This window comes from Protopterus annectens, chromosome 15.part0 (assembly GCF_019279795.1).
Source record: "Protopterus annectens isolate FY-2018-M chromosome 15.part0, PAN1.0, whole genome shotgun sequence".
Taxonomy (NCBI): Eukaryota; Metazoa; Chordata; order Ceratodontiformes; family Protopteridae; genus Protopterus; species Protopterus annectens.
The window spans coordinates 528,201,420-528,214,301 of NC_056749.1; the positions used below are offsets into that span (position 1 = coordinate 528,201,420).

At 41.7% G+C, this 12,882-nt stretch overlaps 1 protein-coding gene across 1 annotated transcript in view; it reads left to right on the top strand.

The window, feature by feature from the left end:
* CUL4B (cullin 4B) overlaps window positions 1-12,882 on the top strand; it is a 3,236,793-nt gene that overhangs the window by 205,246 nt on the left and 3,018,665 nt on the right. Inside the window, exon 2 of the mRNA XM_044057336.1 lies at window positions 8,731-8,846. Within this exon, the coding sequence (XP_043913271.1) occupies window positions 8,731-8,846 (116 nt within the window). The remainder of the gene's footprint in view (window positions 1-8,730; window positions 8,847-12,882) is intronic.

The following is a 12,882-nucleotide window of genomic DNA, read 5'->3' on the forward strand; positions in this document are numbered from 1 at the left end:
CTCACTATGATTGTGACCCACCATTGTTTTCGCATCCTTTGTTCAAGCAGTTTCTTAGAGGGGCAAAGAATATAAGACCCCCACGTAGAGCTCCTACTCCTGCTTGGGATCTCAATTTTGTGTTGGAAAAACTTACTCTACAACCTTTTGAGCCTGCGGCTACTGCTGAATTGAAATACTTGTCATGGAAGACTGCTTTTTTGTTGGCTATTACTTCTGCAAGAAGGGTGTCTGAGTTGCAGGCCCTTATGGCAGTAGAGCCCTTTTTGATTTTCCATAAGGATAGGGTATCATTACGTACTAATCCTTCCTTTATGCCTAAGGTGGTTTCTAGTGTGGCTTTAAACCAAACTATTCATTTGCCTACTTTTTATGCAGACCCCCAAAATAAAGGGAAAAGATTTTGCACACTTTAGATGTACATAGGAAATTGCGTTATTATTTAAGCAGGACTAAGGATTTTAGGCAGTCTCAGCAGTTGTTTGTTTCTTTTGCTTTGAGTTCAGGGCAAGCCTGTGTCAAAACAAACTATTTCTAGGTGGATTGGGTTTGCATTGCATTTTGTTATTCCCATCATGGCAAGGAGATTCCAGCTGGGATTAGGCCTCATTCCACTAGGGCTACTGCCACTTCAACAGCATTTCTAAGGGGTGGCAACTAAGGATATTTTGGAGGCAGCTACTTGGAGTTCAGTGCATACTTTCTCTAAGCATTATCACCTTCCTCTCTACTCTAAGTCTAGGGCTGGTTTTGCCACAGCTATTTTGCAAGGCATGTTGTCAGCTCCTGCTTCTTTATGATTTGCCAGCCTCCCTTACCTCTGCTTTGGGATTCTACCCAATAGTTAGGACTGCAGCAATGTGGAACGAAGAACATAGTACAGTTTTGTACCTACCATAAATGTAGATGTTCGAGGATCCACATTGCTGCAGTCCAAATTACCCTCCCTCCTTCCCCTCTGTGTTTAGGGGTGGTTGTGTAGGTGAGGTTATATGCTGATATTTTTGTATATATTTTTGTATATATTGTACATATTTCTGGTGCAGGTATATTGGGCCTTGCCTTTTTAGGGTCTTCTGACATCTGGGGCAAGAAAAGACTGAGGATATGACGTCGGTCATGCGCATTAGTACCCTGACGTACTGACGTCAGTCTAATGCGCCCTGACCGACGTCAGCCATATACTCTGGTATTCGGGCCGACTGGACGGCGGACTACCCAATAGTTAGGACTGCAGCAATGTGGATCCTCGAACATCTACATTTATGGTAGGTACAAAACTGTACTTTTTGCCTCCTGTCTGAACAATCAACTGGCAAGATTCTGTTCCGGGTCTAAGCTAGAAAACCTGTGAGATAGATGCCTTTTTTTTTTCCTTGGGCAGGAATGTTGCTTTATGCTTTTCCACACTTTCCACTAATATCCAGCATACTTCTGATGATTCAGAAGGAATCCCCTAAGATCATTGTAGTGACTCCCTTCTGGCCTTGGCAACTATGAGGCTCCCTTTTTTTGGAAATGGCTGTGGTTAATTATGACAATCTTCCTCATAGACAAGATCTACTCGCACGAGAACAGGGGTGTTTGATACACTCCAGCATCATTCATTTTCATTTGACTGCCTGGATGATAAGGTTGTACGTCCTTTTAGGCATCTGTTTACTGAAGACTTGCAGCAGGTAGTAATGGAGGCAATAAAGCCTGTTACTAGAAAATCGTATATTGACAAATGAAAAAGGTTTTGGGCGGCCGCGGTGGTGCAGCAGTTAGCGTTCCCACCTCACAGCAAGAGGTTCTCTGGTTCGATCCTCGGCTGGGGTACCTTCTGTGCAGAGTCTGCATGTCCTCCCTGTGGTCACGTGGGTTTCCTCCGGGTGCTCCGGTTTCCTCCCACATCCCAAAGACATGCTGTAGGTGGATTGGACACACTAAATTGGCAATAGGTGTGTGTGTGTGTGTGTGTGTGTGTGTGTGTGTGTGTGTGTGCCTTCTGTGGAAGGTTGGGCACTGGGCTGGCAACTTGACACTGTACAACTCCACTGCCAATCATGAGCGGACAGGTGGTCCGCTGTGGCAACCCCATCCCGTGAAAAAGCCGAAAGAAGAAGAACAAATGAAAAAGGTTTTCTAGTTGGTGCTAAGAGCATAGCCAGTGCCCATTCAGGGCTAGTTGTTCAGTGGTTTTACAGTGTTTGTGTGAGTTACTATCATATGATCTTTCCTATTCCTTGATCAAGGTTCATTTAGTGGCTATTTCAGCATGTCTGTGTATTGATCCTCCTTTTTCAAGGCAGTCTTGTATCAAAATGCTCTTGAAAGAGGTTTTGCATAAGAGATAACCAGGTAAGCTGGTAGCCCTTTTTGAACTATTCATTTTGTGTTGGACAAGATAACACTTGCTCCATTTGAACTAGCTAATCTGGCCGACTTGAGGTTCTTAACATGGAAAACAGTTTTTACTGTTTGCTCTAACCACTGCAAGAAGGGTGTCTGAGTTGCATGCCCTTATGGTGAGTCAGCCTACCTCATTTTCCATAGGGACAGGGTTTATTTGTGAAGTAATCCTTCTTTTATGCCTAAAGTGGTAACCAAGTTTATTTTAAACCAATCTATCCATCTCCTAGTTTTCTTTACTGAATCTAAAAATGAAGGAGAAAGGATGCTGCATACCTTGGATGTCCACAGACAACTTGGATACTATCTTGACAGAACTAAATCTCTCAGTTCTTTGGATCAGTTTGTTTATTTGTTGTGAGGGTAAGAAGAAGGAACAACCTGTTGTTGTCTAAGGCAATTATCTTTGTTACACTCATAACAGATCTTTTCCAGGCAGGGTCAAGACCTTCTCTGCCAGGGCCTTGGCTTCATCTATGGCTTTTTAGAAAGGGTTGGATTCTGTATTCTAGAAGCTGCTACTTGGTCCTCAGTACATACTTTTACAAAACACTATATGCTTTTTCCTTCTCTAGGTCCAGATCTAGCTTTGCTAAGACCTTTCTCCCTGAGTTCATGGACTCTTCTCCTTCCACCTCCCAAATGTAGTTAGCCATGGTAGACTACCCATATAGCTAAGGCTACTGCAGCAGTGATCAATATTATGAACATAGGCTCAACTTACACAACTGTACTATTATAACAGTAGATATTCGAATGATCACTGCTGCAGTAGCTGCACCCTCCACCCACCTTGTTTTTATTTATTTATTTCAGGGTATGGGCATTTATGTTTTGTTTTTCCTAGCATAGTTCTTTCAGGGCTCAGTCTCCCTCTGCCTCCTGGCAGAAAAGCTCTGAAGGGCTTTGTGCCCAGACTTGTTTTTTAGTCAGCTCAGCTTGAGCTACCTGAGAATTTGGGCTTGTGGAAGGTGCCCTGAAACTTTGGAAGCTGGCCAGCCATTATATTCTTGGCAGGATATAACCATTATAGCAAAGGCTACTGCAGCAGTGATCATTTGAAAATCTGCTGTTATGGTAAGGTAAGCTCAACTTACACAACTGTACTTTCTAGCTTTAAAAAAATGTGTCTATATGTTTATTTAATTCCCTAGTTATCCCCTGGCTGTTGTGCGCTCCTGGCGGCTGTGTTTTTTTTTGTAATCCTGTCACTCCAGCTGGCCTATGCTCCATCAGGGTTAAAACCCTCCCTGGCAACACAGGATCCTTTTCCAACTTATCAGCTGTCTCAACACCCTATTTGTCCTCCCCTGTACTCTCCTACCAAAGGAAGGAAGAAACACTCCAGCTGGCCTACGCTCCATCAGGGTTAAAACCCTCCCTGGCAACACAGGATCCTTTTCCAACTTATCAGCTGTTTCAACACCCTATTTGTCCTCCCCTGTACTCTCCTACCAAAGGAAGGAAGAAACACTCCAGCTGGCCTACGCTCCATCAGGGTTAAAACCCTCCCTGGCAACACAGGATCCTTTTCCAACTTATCAGCTGTCTCAACACCCTATTTGTCCTCCCCTGTACTCTCCTACCAAAGGAAGGAAGAACGTATGTGTGGTCCTCTAACTTGCTATACAGCTAATTTGTAGTATGCATGTTCCTCACTAATGTAAGCAAAGATTTCTCAGCCTGGTCAGCCAGCAGCCATACTCCTTTTTTTTTTTAACCCATAATTTAACAACTGCCCCTGTCTGGACATTCACTACTGTCTCTGAACGTACTGAGCGTCCTTTTTCAGCCCTAGACCGGCCTTCCCCCTGAAAGTACTACTACTATTATACCAGCTCCTGGCCACTAGGTGGCACCCTCTCATAGTCCCTAGCGTTTGCCTATCCCAAACCCTTAGGAAATTCCACTCTTAGCAGACTACTGTCCTCACCTGCTACTAATCTCCTTCCACACCTCCTGCTTTACTGTACTCTTCCACTATTAGCCTTGCAAATCTGCTTCTATACTTATTTTATCTCTCTTCCACTACCTTAACTTAACTTACCTTTCAGTCAGCATTCCACTGATTGATCTCCTGCAACACTCAACTTGTCTCTACCGCTCCGTTAAGCCTCGGGCTCACTCCGCTCCTCTCCCTACCCCCAATTCCCACCCACCCCTAGGGGGTCCTACCTTTATACTTCCTACCCATACCTCCTCCTCTTCCTGCTACTCTCTAACCACATCCCTTTCTTCTTCCAATTACTCCCTAACCACACCCCTTCCTCTTCCCAATACCCTATAATCATACCTTATAATCCTACCTTTTCCTCTTCAAAGACACCCTTCCCACTATCTTTTCTCCCTACACACTCTCCTGACTCCAAAGTCCACTAATACTAACCTCACTCCCCTCCTCCTATCACACCACACTCTACTCACTCTCTCATCTCCTCACTATAGATTTCTATTTTCTACCTACATAAAACACCAGCTACACATATAATGAATAAACAATCCATCCCATTCTTTTTCACACTCTTATTCATACTCTCACTACTACCTCCTTTAATCCTCACACATCTATTCACTTCTTTTCAAAATCCACTAGACCCAAACCAAAACTATCCCAAAAGAAACCAACTCTCCAAACTCACCTCTATATTTTATTCACGCTAATATAACATCCTCATCTAACTACATACTTCCTAAATATCATAGAACACTACACACAAAATACACCAATCTAAACCCCAAAAAATGTCTATCACTATACAGCAGACTACCCAACCCATATAATCTAAGCATGCTACTCTCTTTAAAGGATGGTGACATCCACCCTAACCCAGGCCCCCAAACAACTCCTATCTCTCTCATCAACCTCAATGATTCTACTACCCAAGCCCTGTCTAAACCATCTAACTCCCTTTTAATTGCCCATCTTAATATCCGCAGTATAAATAACAAAGTTACTCAACTCCAAGCTGTAACTGAAATCTATTCCTTTGATATTCTCTGCTTAACAGAAACCTGGTTAAAACCAGCAACCAAAGATAATGAAATTATCCCACCTGGATACAATATCCTGAGACTAGACCGTACATCCAAGAAAGGTAGAGGGGTTGCTATCCTATATAAACCTAGCTTACATTTAACCACTTATAACTGCAAGCCACCTTTAGACTCCAATGCAGAAATTCTTATATCTAAACTTCTTCTTAACAATTCCAAATCTATCTATGTTATCTGCATATATCTACCTCCTGGTAATAACACAGCAACTATGGAAAATTCACTTTGTTGGCTTTCCCAAAACCTACCTCAAGAAACCATTATCCTAGGTGACACAAATATTGACTGGACCTGCTTCTGCAGCAGCCTCCCCACAAACCATATTAACCTATATGGGTATTCCCAAACCATTACCTCCCCTACCAGAATAAATAAATCCAACAAGAAATCAAGCTTATTAGACTGGATTCTCATTAACCATCATCCTCACATTTATGACTCAGGAACCCTCCCTGATGATTTAAGTGACCACTCTCTTACCTATATCATCAGACATAAAATCAACTTTCCCTCCCCAACATCCATTAAAAACATCAGGTCTAAAAAGTACTTTAACCCTCAACTTTTCCAGATGGAATTAAAAGCATGTAACTGGTCACCCTTACAAAACCTTCCTTTAGATGAAGCCGTTAGTTACTTTAACTCCAACTTCCTTGCCATCCTCAACCACCATGCCCCATCCAGACTAATTAGAATTAAAACCAAACATGCTCCATGGCTCTCAAAAGAAACCATACATAAAGTCAATATGAGAAACAAACCTTGGGCAAAATGGAGGAAAACTAAAAACCCTATAGATCAACAAAAATTCAGACAACTACGAAATGAAACTAAAAAAGCTATATTATCTGACAAAAAGAACTACTACCTGCAATCCCAACAAGCTAATCAAAACAAGCCACAGAAATTCTGGTCTAGTATCAACCAACTACTCCATCCAGGACAATCCACTACTCCAAACCCTCAAAACACTGAAGGCAAAACACCGATGAATATAGCTAACGCTTTTAATACCTTTTTTACTGATGCTATACAAACACTAGCTAGTCAACTATCACCAAATAACTTCACTCTACCTTCCGATGAATCAACCTCACCCCTTACATTTCACTTTCAACCCATACCAACATCCTATACTCAAACCCTTCTACAGAAACTGAAACCATGCTCCCCCTCAGCAGACCAACTACCTGCTGAATTCCTACAACTATCCGCCAAAGCCATTGCCTATCCTATTTCTATCCTAATCAATAGAACTATTACTGAAAGTTATATCCCAAGTTTATGGGAAATTTCCCATATTATCCCCCTCCACAAGGGAGGTCAATCAACTGAACTCTCCAATTACCGCCCCATTGCCCTCCTCTCACCTCTGGCAAAAATCATGGAAAAATGCATTCACAGACAATTACTTGACCATCTAACAAAAAATAACTTACTAGCCAACTGTCAGCATGGTTTTAGACCTTCACATAGCACCACTACTGCCCTTCTTTCCTTCACAGATTGTATTAACAAAAAACGTAATCAAAACGTAATCTAAACAAACTATCTTCAGCCCTATTTATTGACCTGTCTAAAGCTTTTGACATGGTAAATCACCAAATTCTCATCAAAATACTAAAATCCCTGTCACTTGATACAGCCTCCATAAAATGGTTCCAGTCCTACCTTGATAAAAGAAAACAGGCCGTACTTTGGCACAAATCCCTCTCTACTCACCTGCCCACAACCTGGTGTCCCTCAAGGCTCCATCCTTGGACCTCTACTCTTTCCATATTCATCAATGACCTTCACCTGGCAATCCCCCAAGCTACATGCATACAATATGGATGACTCTACACTGATATGCTCAGCCCCTCTTCTCCAGAACTTCTATCTTACCCAACAAGTATTTAACACAGTTGAGCAATGGTTCACACATAGATGCCTTCTCCTAAACCCCAAAAAGACTAAACTCCTCCTTTTCTCTCCTACTAAAAAGTCCCTCCCAATGGACTTCTCAGTAAACTATACCAATAAAACTATTATATACCCTGAACCAACCACAAAACTATTAGGTGTCACCATTGACAATAATTTGAACTTTGACATCCACATTAACAACACTATAAAAACAGTCAACAAAAAGCTAGGCTCGCTCTCTAGGATAAAATCCTTTCTCCTGCCTTCAGCTCGAACCACTATAGCACACACTCATCTAATATCCTCTCTTCTTTATGCCTCTCCTATTTTTACTAACATATCTAAAAATAATCTTAGCAAATTGGAAATGTCCTACAATAACATTGCTAGATTTGCTACAGGCAACCCTTTTAGAACCCATCACTGCCTTAATTTAAAGCAACTAGGATGGCTCGAACTTCAAAATCTAATTAAATTCCATCAACTAACTATAGTCCATAACACTCTTTACAAACCTTCCAAAACGCCTATTCTTTCCACACTAATCACTCCCTATAAAAACCTGGAATCCTTAAGGTCTTCTCAGAAATACATACTGCTAAAACAAACAATAAGGCTGGTGACTCCCTTTTCTCTAACATAGTTGGAAAAGCCTGGAATCTCCTACCAAATGAACTCTCCACACTTCCCTCACTATCCTGCTTCAAAAATAATTTGAAATTGTTCCTCAAAACTCACTGGTTATGCCCCTGCTCCAAACCTGACTAGTCTATATGTGTCTCGAAATTCTCTTTTTTCTCTTATTACCCTGTCTACTCACACACAGCAACTCCTCCTTAACCAACTAATTTACTAAACTATCTCTAACATACCTTGATTGTATTTCCATTCCTTTGTTATGCCTGTATTTCTGCACTGTAAATATTACTGTGTTAACCTGTAATAGACACTGTTAATAGTTTTTATTTTGTCTAAAGTTTTATTAGTTGTGATTGTGTTAATTTCATTGTCCTACATAGGAGCTTATCTCCCCGGGCCTCTACTGAAAATGGACATGTATCCAGTTAGATTAGCCCGGTAAACAAATGTAAAATAAAATAAAAAATGTTGTACAGCTGTTTTTGTTCCACAACACACAAAATGGTTAGTTCTTTTATTTTCTTTCCACTATATTAAACTTGTTTAGAGTTCTGTACTTTTTTAGGATGTTAAAAAAAGAAATTTCAGTGTATTTTCTACATTTCCCATCACGGTTTGTTTTATGATACAGAAGTGTTGAAAGAGGTGGGTAGCTCAAATAAGTATTAAATAGCAGCAGCTTTTTAAACTGAATTATTTTATTATGGACTGTCTGACTCGGAGTACTTTGTTTTTCAGATAAGCCTAAATTGCCGGACAACTATACAGATGAGACCTGGCAAAAACTGAAAGAAGCAGTAGAAGCTATCCAGAATAGTACATCTATCAAATACAATTTAGAAGAGCTTTATCAGGTAAAGTTTGTGGGATCCTCCTTAATCTGAATGTTTCATAAGTGAAAAATGAGTAGTTTGGGATTTTATTTTGAAATTTATACTGACATGCTTGCCGTTACGACATTGAGTTAGTAATATTAGGCCATTTAGTTTAGGCTGGAAAGCTTAAGCCAGCAGCTGCTGTCATGTCCATAAGTGGTGCTTCAGTAGTCTTTTTCTGGTCATGTATGGAGTTAAACATCACTTCTATGTTAATCTGGTGTGACTCTGTGCATCTAGCCAAGTGTGCATTCTAGGCTGAGCGGTGTAATGGTATTCATTTGTAACTTGCAGATGAACCCAGCCCATTCACTTGGGGCACAATGGGCCCCTATATGTGGAGCACTTTAGTAGGTATAATTTTTTGTTTGAAGATCACTACTGATGAGCATTGTAGTCAAATTGGTTTTAAATCAGTTTTGGACAAGAGGCTAGATTTTGTAGTGTTTGTGTTTTATACTTATTTCTAGTGCAAGTTTTTAGTTACATAGAGCAGTGATGTTCAGCTTTCATTGGGTGCTTTAATTACTAGAAACAGTGTAGTTAATTTGACCAGTAGGTGCCTATCACAGTATAGAAGTCAAGAGTAAAGCCTGCTGTTATGCAGTTGTTATGGCGAGCAATTTGAGCAATGTATATTTTGTTGTGTTTATCTGAGAGATTCTTTAACACTTGAGTTGTAGGTTGTCTGACAGAGGTCCTGCATTTAAGTGTAGATGGTTTCAAAATGCCACACAGTACAGGATAAAACCATGCAGAATAAAGACTCTACAGCTGCGTAGATGTCCTACGCTGGATCGCTGTCGAAGTATTCCATTACTGTTGGGTTATCTGATCTGAGGTAACCTGATGTCTGGTTGGCATACCAAGGCCAAAGCCTCCCTGATGTTCCATATGTCCAGCATATGACCTCTGCTTGTGGGGTTAAGGGAACATAGGATGTATGAACATAAGATCCTCAGAGTATCTTGCTGCCAGTTTAATTGCGGGGTCCTCGCTCCCATCTGTCTGTCAGCGGAGTTGTAGTTCTGTAGTTCTGCTTTCAGTTGCCTAGACTTGGCTGGTTAAGTGGCCCTGTTGGGGAACCTTCTTTTTTGTCTTTTATACAAAAAAAATTTTAGTGTCATAGAAGAGAGGGAAGTGTGACTGTTAGACACCTTATAAAGACCTACATTCCCACTGGCGATTTGGGGGGGGGGGGGGATTAACATGATTACCTATCCCAGAAACACTTCATACCAGACTTTGTTTCCTTACGCATGTACATAGATGCCTAATGTCTGACTCAAACCAAAATGCAAAACTCTCTGCCGTAGACCTCTTACTGTCGCAGAGATGGAGGATCAGAAATCTAGGCCTGAATCTTCAGTAGTCCGGCCTGATTTCGATGTACCCACTGGGATGTAGCAGAAATCCACTGGATGTTCTTCGTGTTTCACTGTTGCAGTCATTACATTTGGGTAATCTGCTGGCAGGTTGCCCTCAGTTGGCCTGATTAACAAAGCCTTGGGTCCTGCATCGATTGCTGTCCCTTCTTCCATGACGTCAGGTCATCAGGGGTATAAAACATGCAGCCGACGCCATTACATCAATCTTTCTTGCCATGCAGTGCCCGAAGCAGAAGCAGTTCGCAAGTGCCAGTTGGCCGACTCCTGAAATTTTCGTTTTCGAGTTTCAGAACCGAAGTCTTCAACTAAAAGCTAAGTACCCCATTGGGGAAACTTTTTCTTGCTCCTTACCGATGTCAGTAAAAGTTAATAATTGTATTACTTGTGGGAAGCAAATACCTCATAAGGATTTTCATTTGTACTGTATTCCTTGCTTAGGCCCTGACCACGACGTACCTTCCTGTTGGTTTTGTGCTTTATTTAATCAGTGCACTGTCCGTCATTGGCACATTTTTGCTTCTAAATATTTTGGTTATTTGTTTAATTATCCAGAAATGACGTCGGTTAGCCATCTGGCTACCGGAATACCGAAAAAACACACAAAAAAAGAGACAGGTCGTTGAGGTCCAAAACTGCCGACGACACTTCTCCTAAGCCAGTCGCCAGTTCACCGGTACTCTGTGAGGTGCTTTCGCAGCCCCTGATACCTGCTACTTCTGATTCGCAGGCCTCTACTGAGACTCATTCGGAGTCCGGTATGCCACGAGATGCTTCACCTATGGAACCCACGGATGTCTCTACCTTGGATGGGTTCGGAGCCGCTGTGCAGGCACCTGCTTCTGAGGGTGTATTCAGGCTTACAGATTTGTATATTAAACCAACACCACCTTCAATGTTAAGGCCAAAATCTCGATCTATGTCTAAAAAAACGACACCCAGGCCACATGTTCAGGCCCCTATGCCTAAAAAACAAATGATCAAAATGGCTGAAGATTTAATTACTCTAATCAGGGGTAGTCAACCCCCCCCCCCTCTAAGATGCTTAGGGCTGAACTTGACTATGAATTTTCTGAACAGGACTCTGTTTCTTCTGACTCTTCTAATAAACAGGATTTGTCCATACCTACTTATGAGGAGTCTGATGCAGAGGATTCCATTCCTTCTGCTTCTCCCCTGAGGATTTTTCTTTTGGGGAAACTTTGCATACCTTAAGGGAGCACTTCCACTGGGAAAGTCAGGATTTTTCTGAATCCAAAAAGAGGCTTAGGGATTTCCTTCTTCTTCCTCAGCATAGGCCTTTGGCTGTTCCTCCTGTACTAGACATTGTTGATGATGTGTTTTCAGAATCCAGTATGGCCCCTGATTCCCTGCCTCTGGCCCCTTGTAAGCCAGACAGGTACTACAGGGTTCCTGACTCCCACAAATTCCTTTTCAAAAATCCTGTTGCGGACCCTGAAACCATTTCTCAGGGGCCCAAGGGCATTAAGGCTTCTACTGCTAAAAATCCTACCCCTTCTGATAGAGTCTCCAGGGCGCTGGATACATGGGGTTAAAAAGTTTATACTTCTGCAACCTTAGCAATCAGGGCTTTACACTGTCAATTCTATATGCTAAAATATCAACAGCATATCATGGGACTGCTTAAACAGAAAATGATGTTGATTTCTGACTGTGTGGAAAATAAGGATTTACAGGATTTATTGCATTCAGCTGAACAAGTTGGAAAACATACTTTGCAATGTGGTTTTGATTCTTTGGAGGCCTCTTGCAGGGCTGCTGTTACTGGGTCTATGCTTAGAAGGCATGCTTGGCTTAAGGAGCAATCTCTGCCTGATCATGTTAAAGCAAAATTGTTGGATGCTCCTTTGCAGCAGGACCGTCTGTTTGGCAATAAGACTGAAGAAGTTCTAAAAAGATGGAAGATAAAGCTAAATCTATGCAAACTGTGAAAGATTTCTTACAAGTACAACCTCCAAGATTTAGTAGGCACTGGCCTACTAAGAAGTGGTCCTTTCCAGTTTCTTCCAGAGCCACTCAAGCCAAATCCAGACATTCCAAAAGCACCAGGTTTCAGTCCCAAGGGACTTTCAGATTTAAGCAATGGGGTGCCTACGTTTCCAAATCTGGAAATAACAAGACACCTCCCTATGGTAAACGGTCTCAATGACTTTCCTTTAAAATTACCAAGCACTTACCTCTTAGCCGCCCCTTTGGGGGGAAAACTGGCTCTTCATGCAAAAAACTGGCAACTTATAACCCAGGACAAATGGGTTTTAAATATAGTGTCCCAGGGATACAGATTTCATTTCCACACATTGCCATCTCCAAACGGATGGCTATACCTGCCCCCAAATCAGTGGGCAGAGGCTCAGAAACAAGTACTTTTCCTCCTAACCATGGGGGCAATTCAACTAGTACCAGAAGAGGAAAAGAAAGGGACAAGGTTTCTATTCCAGACTTTTCCTGGTACCCAGAAAAGACAAATCATGGCGTCCAATTCTGGACCTGTTTACTCTAAACACCTTTCTGGACATTCCAAAATTCAAGATGCTGACTCTTCACCAGTTACTTCCTATGCTAGCAAAGATGACTGGTTGGCAATTCTAGATTTAAAAGAGGCTCACCTG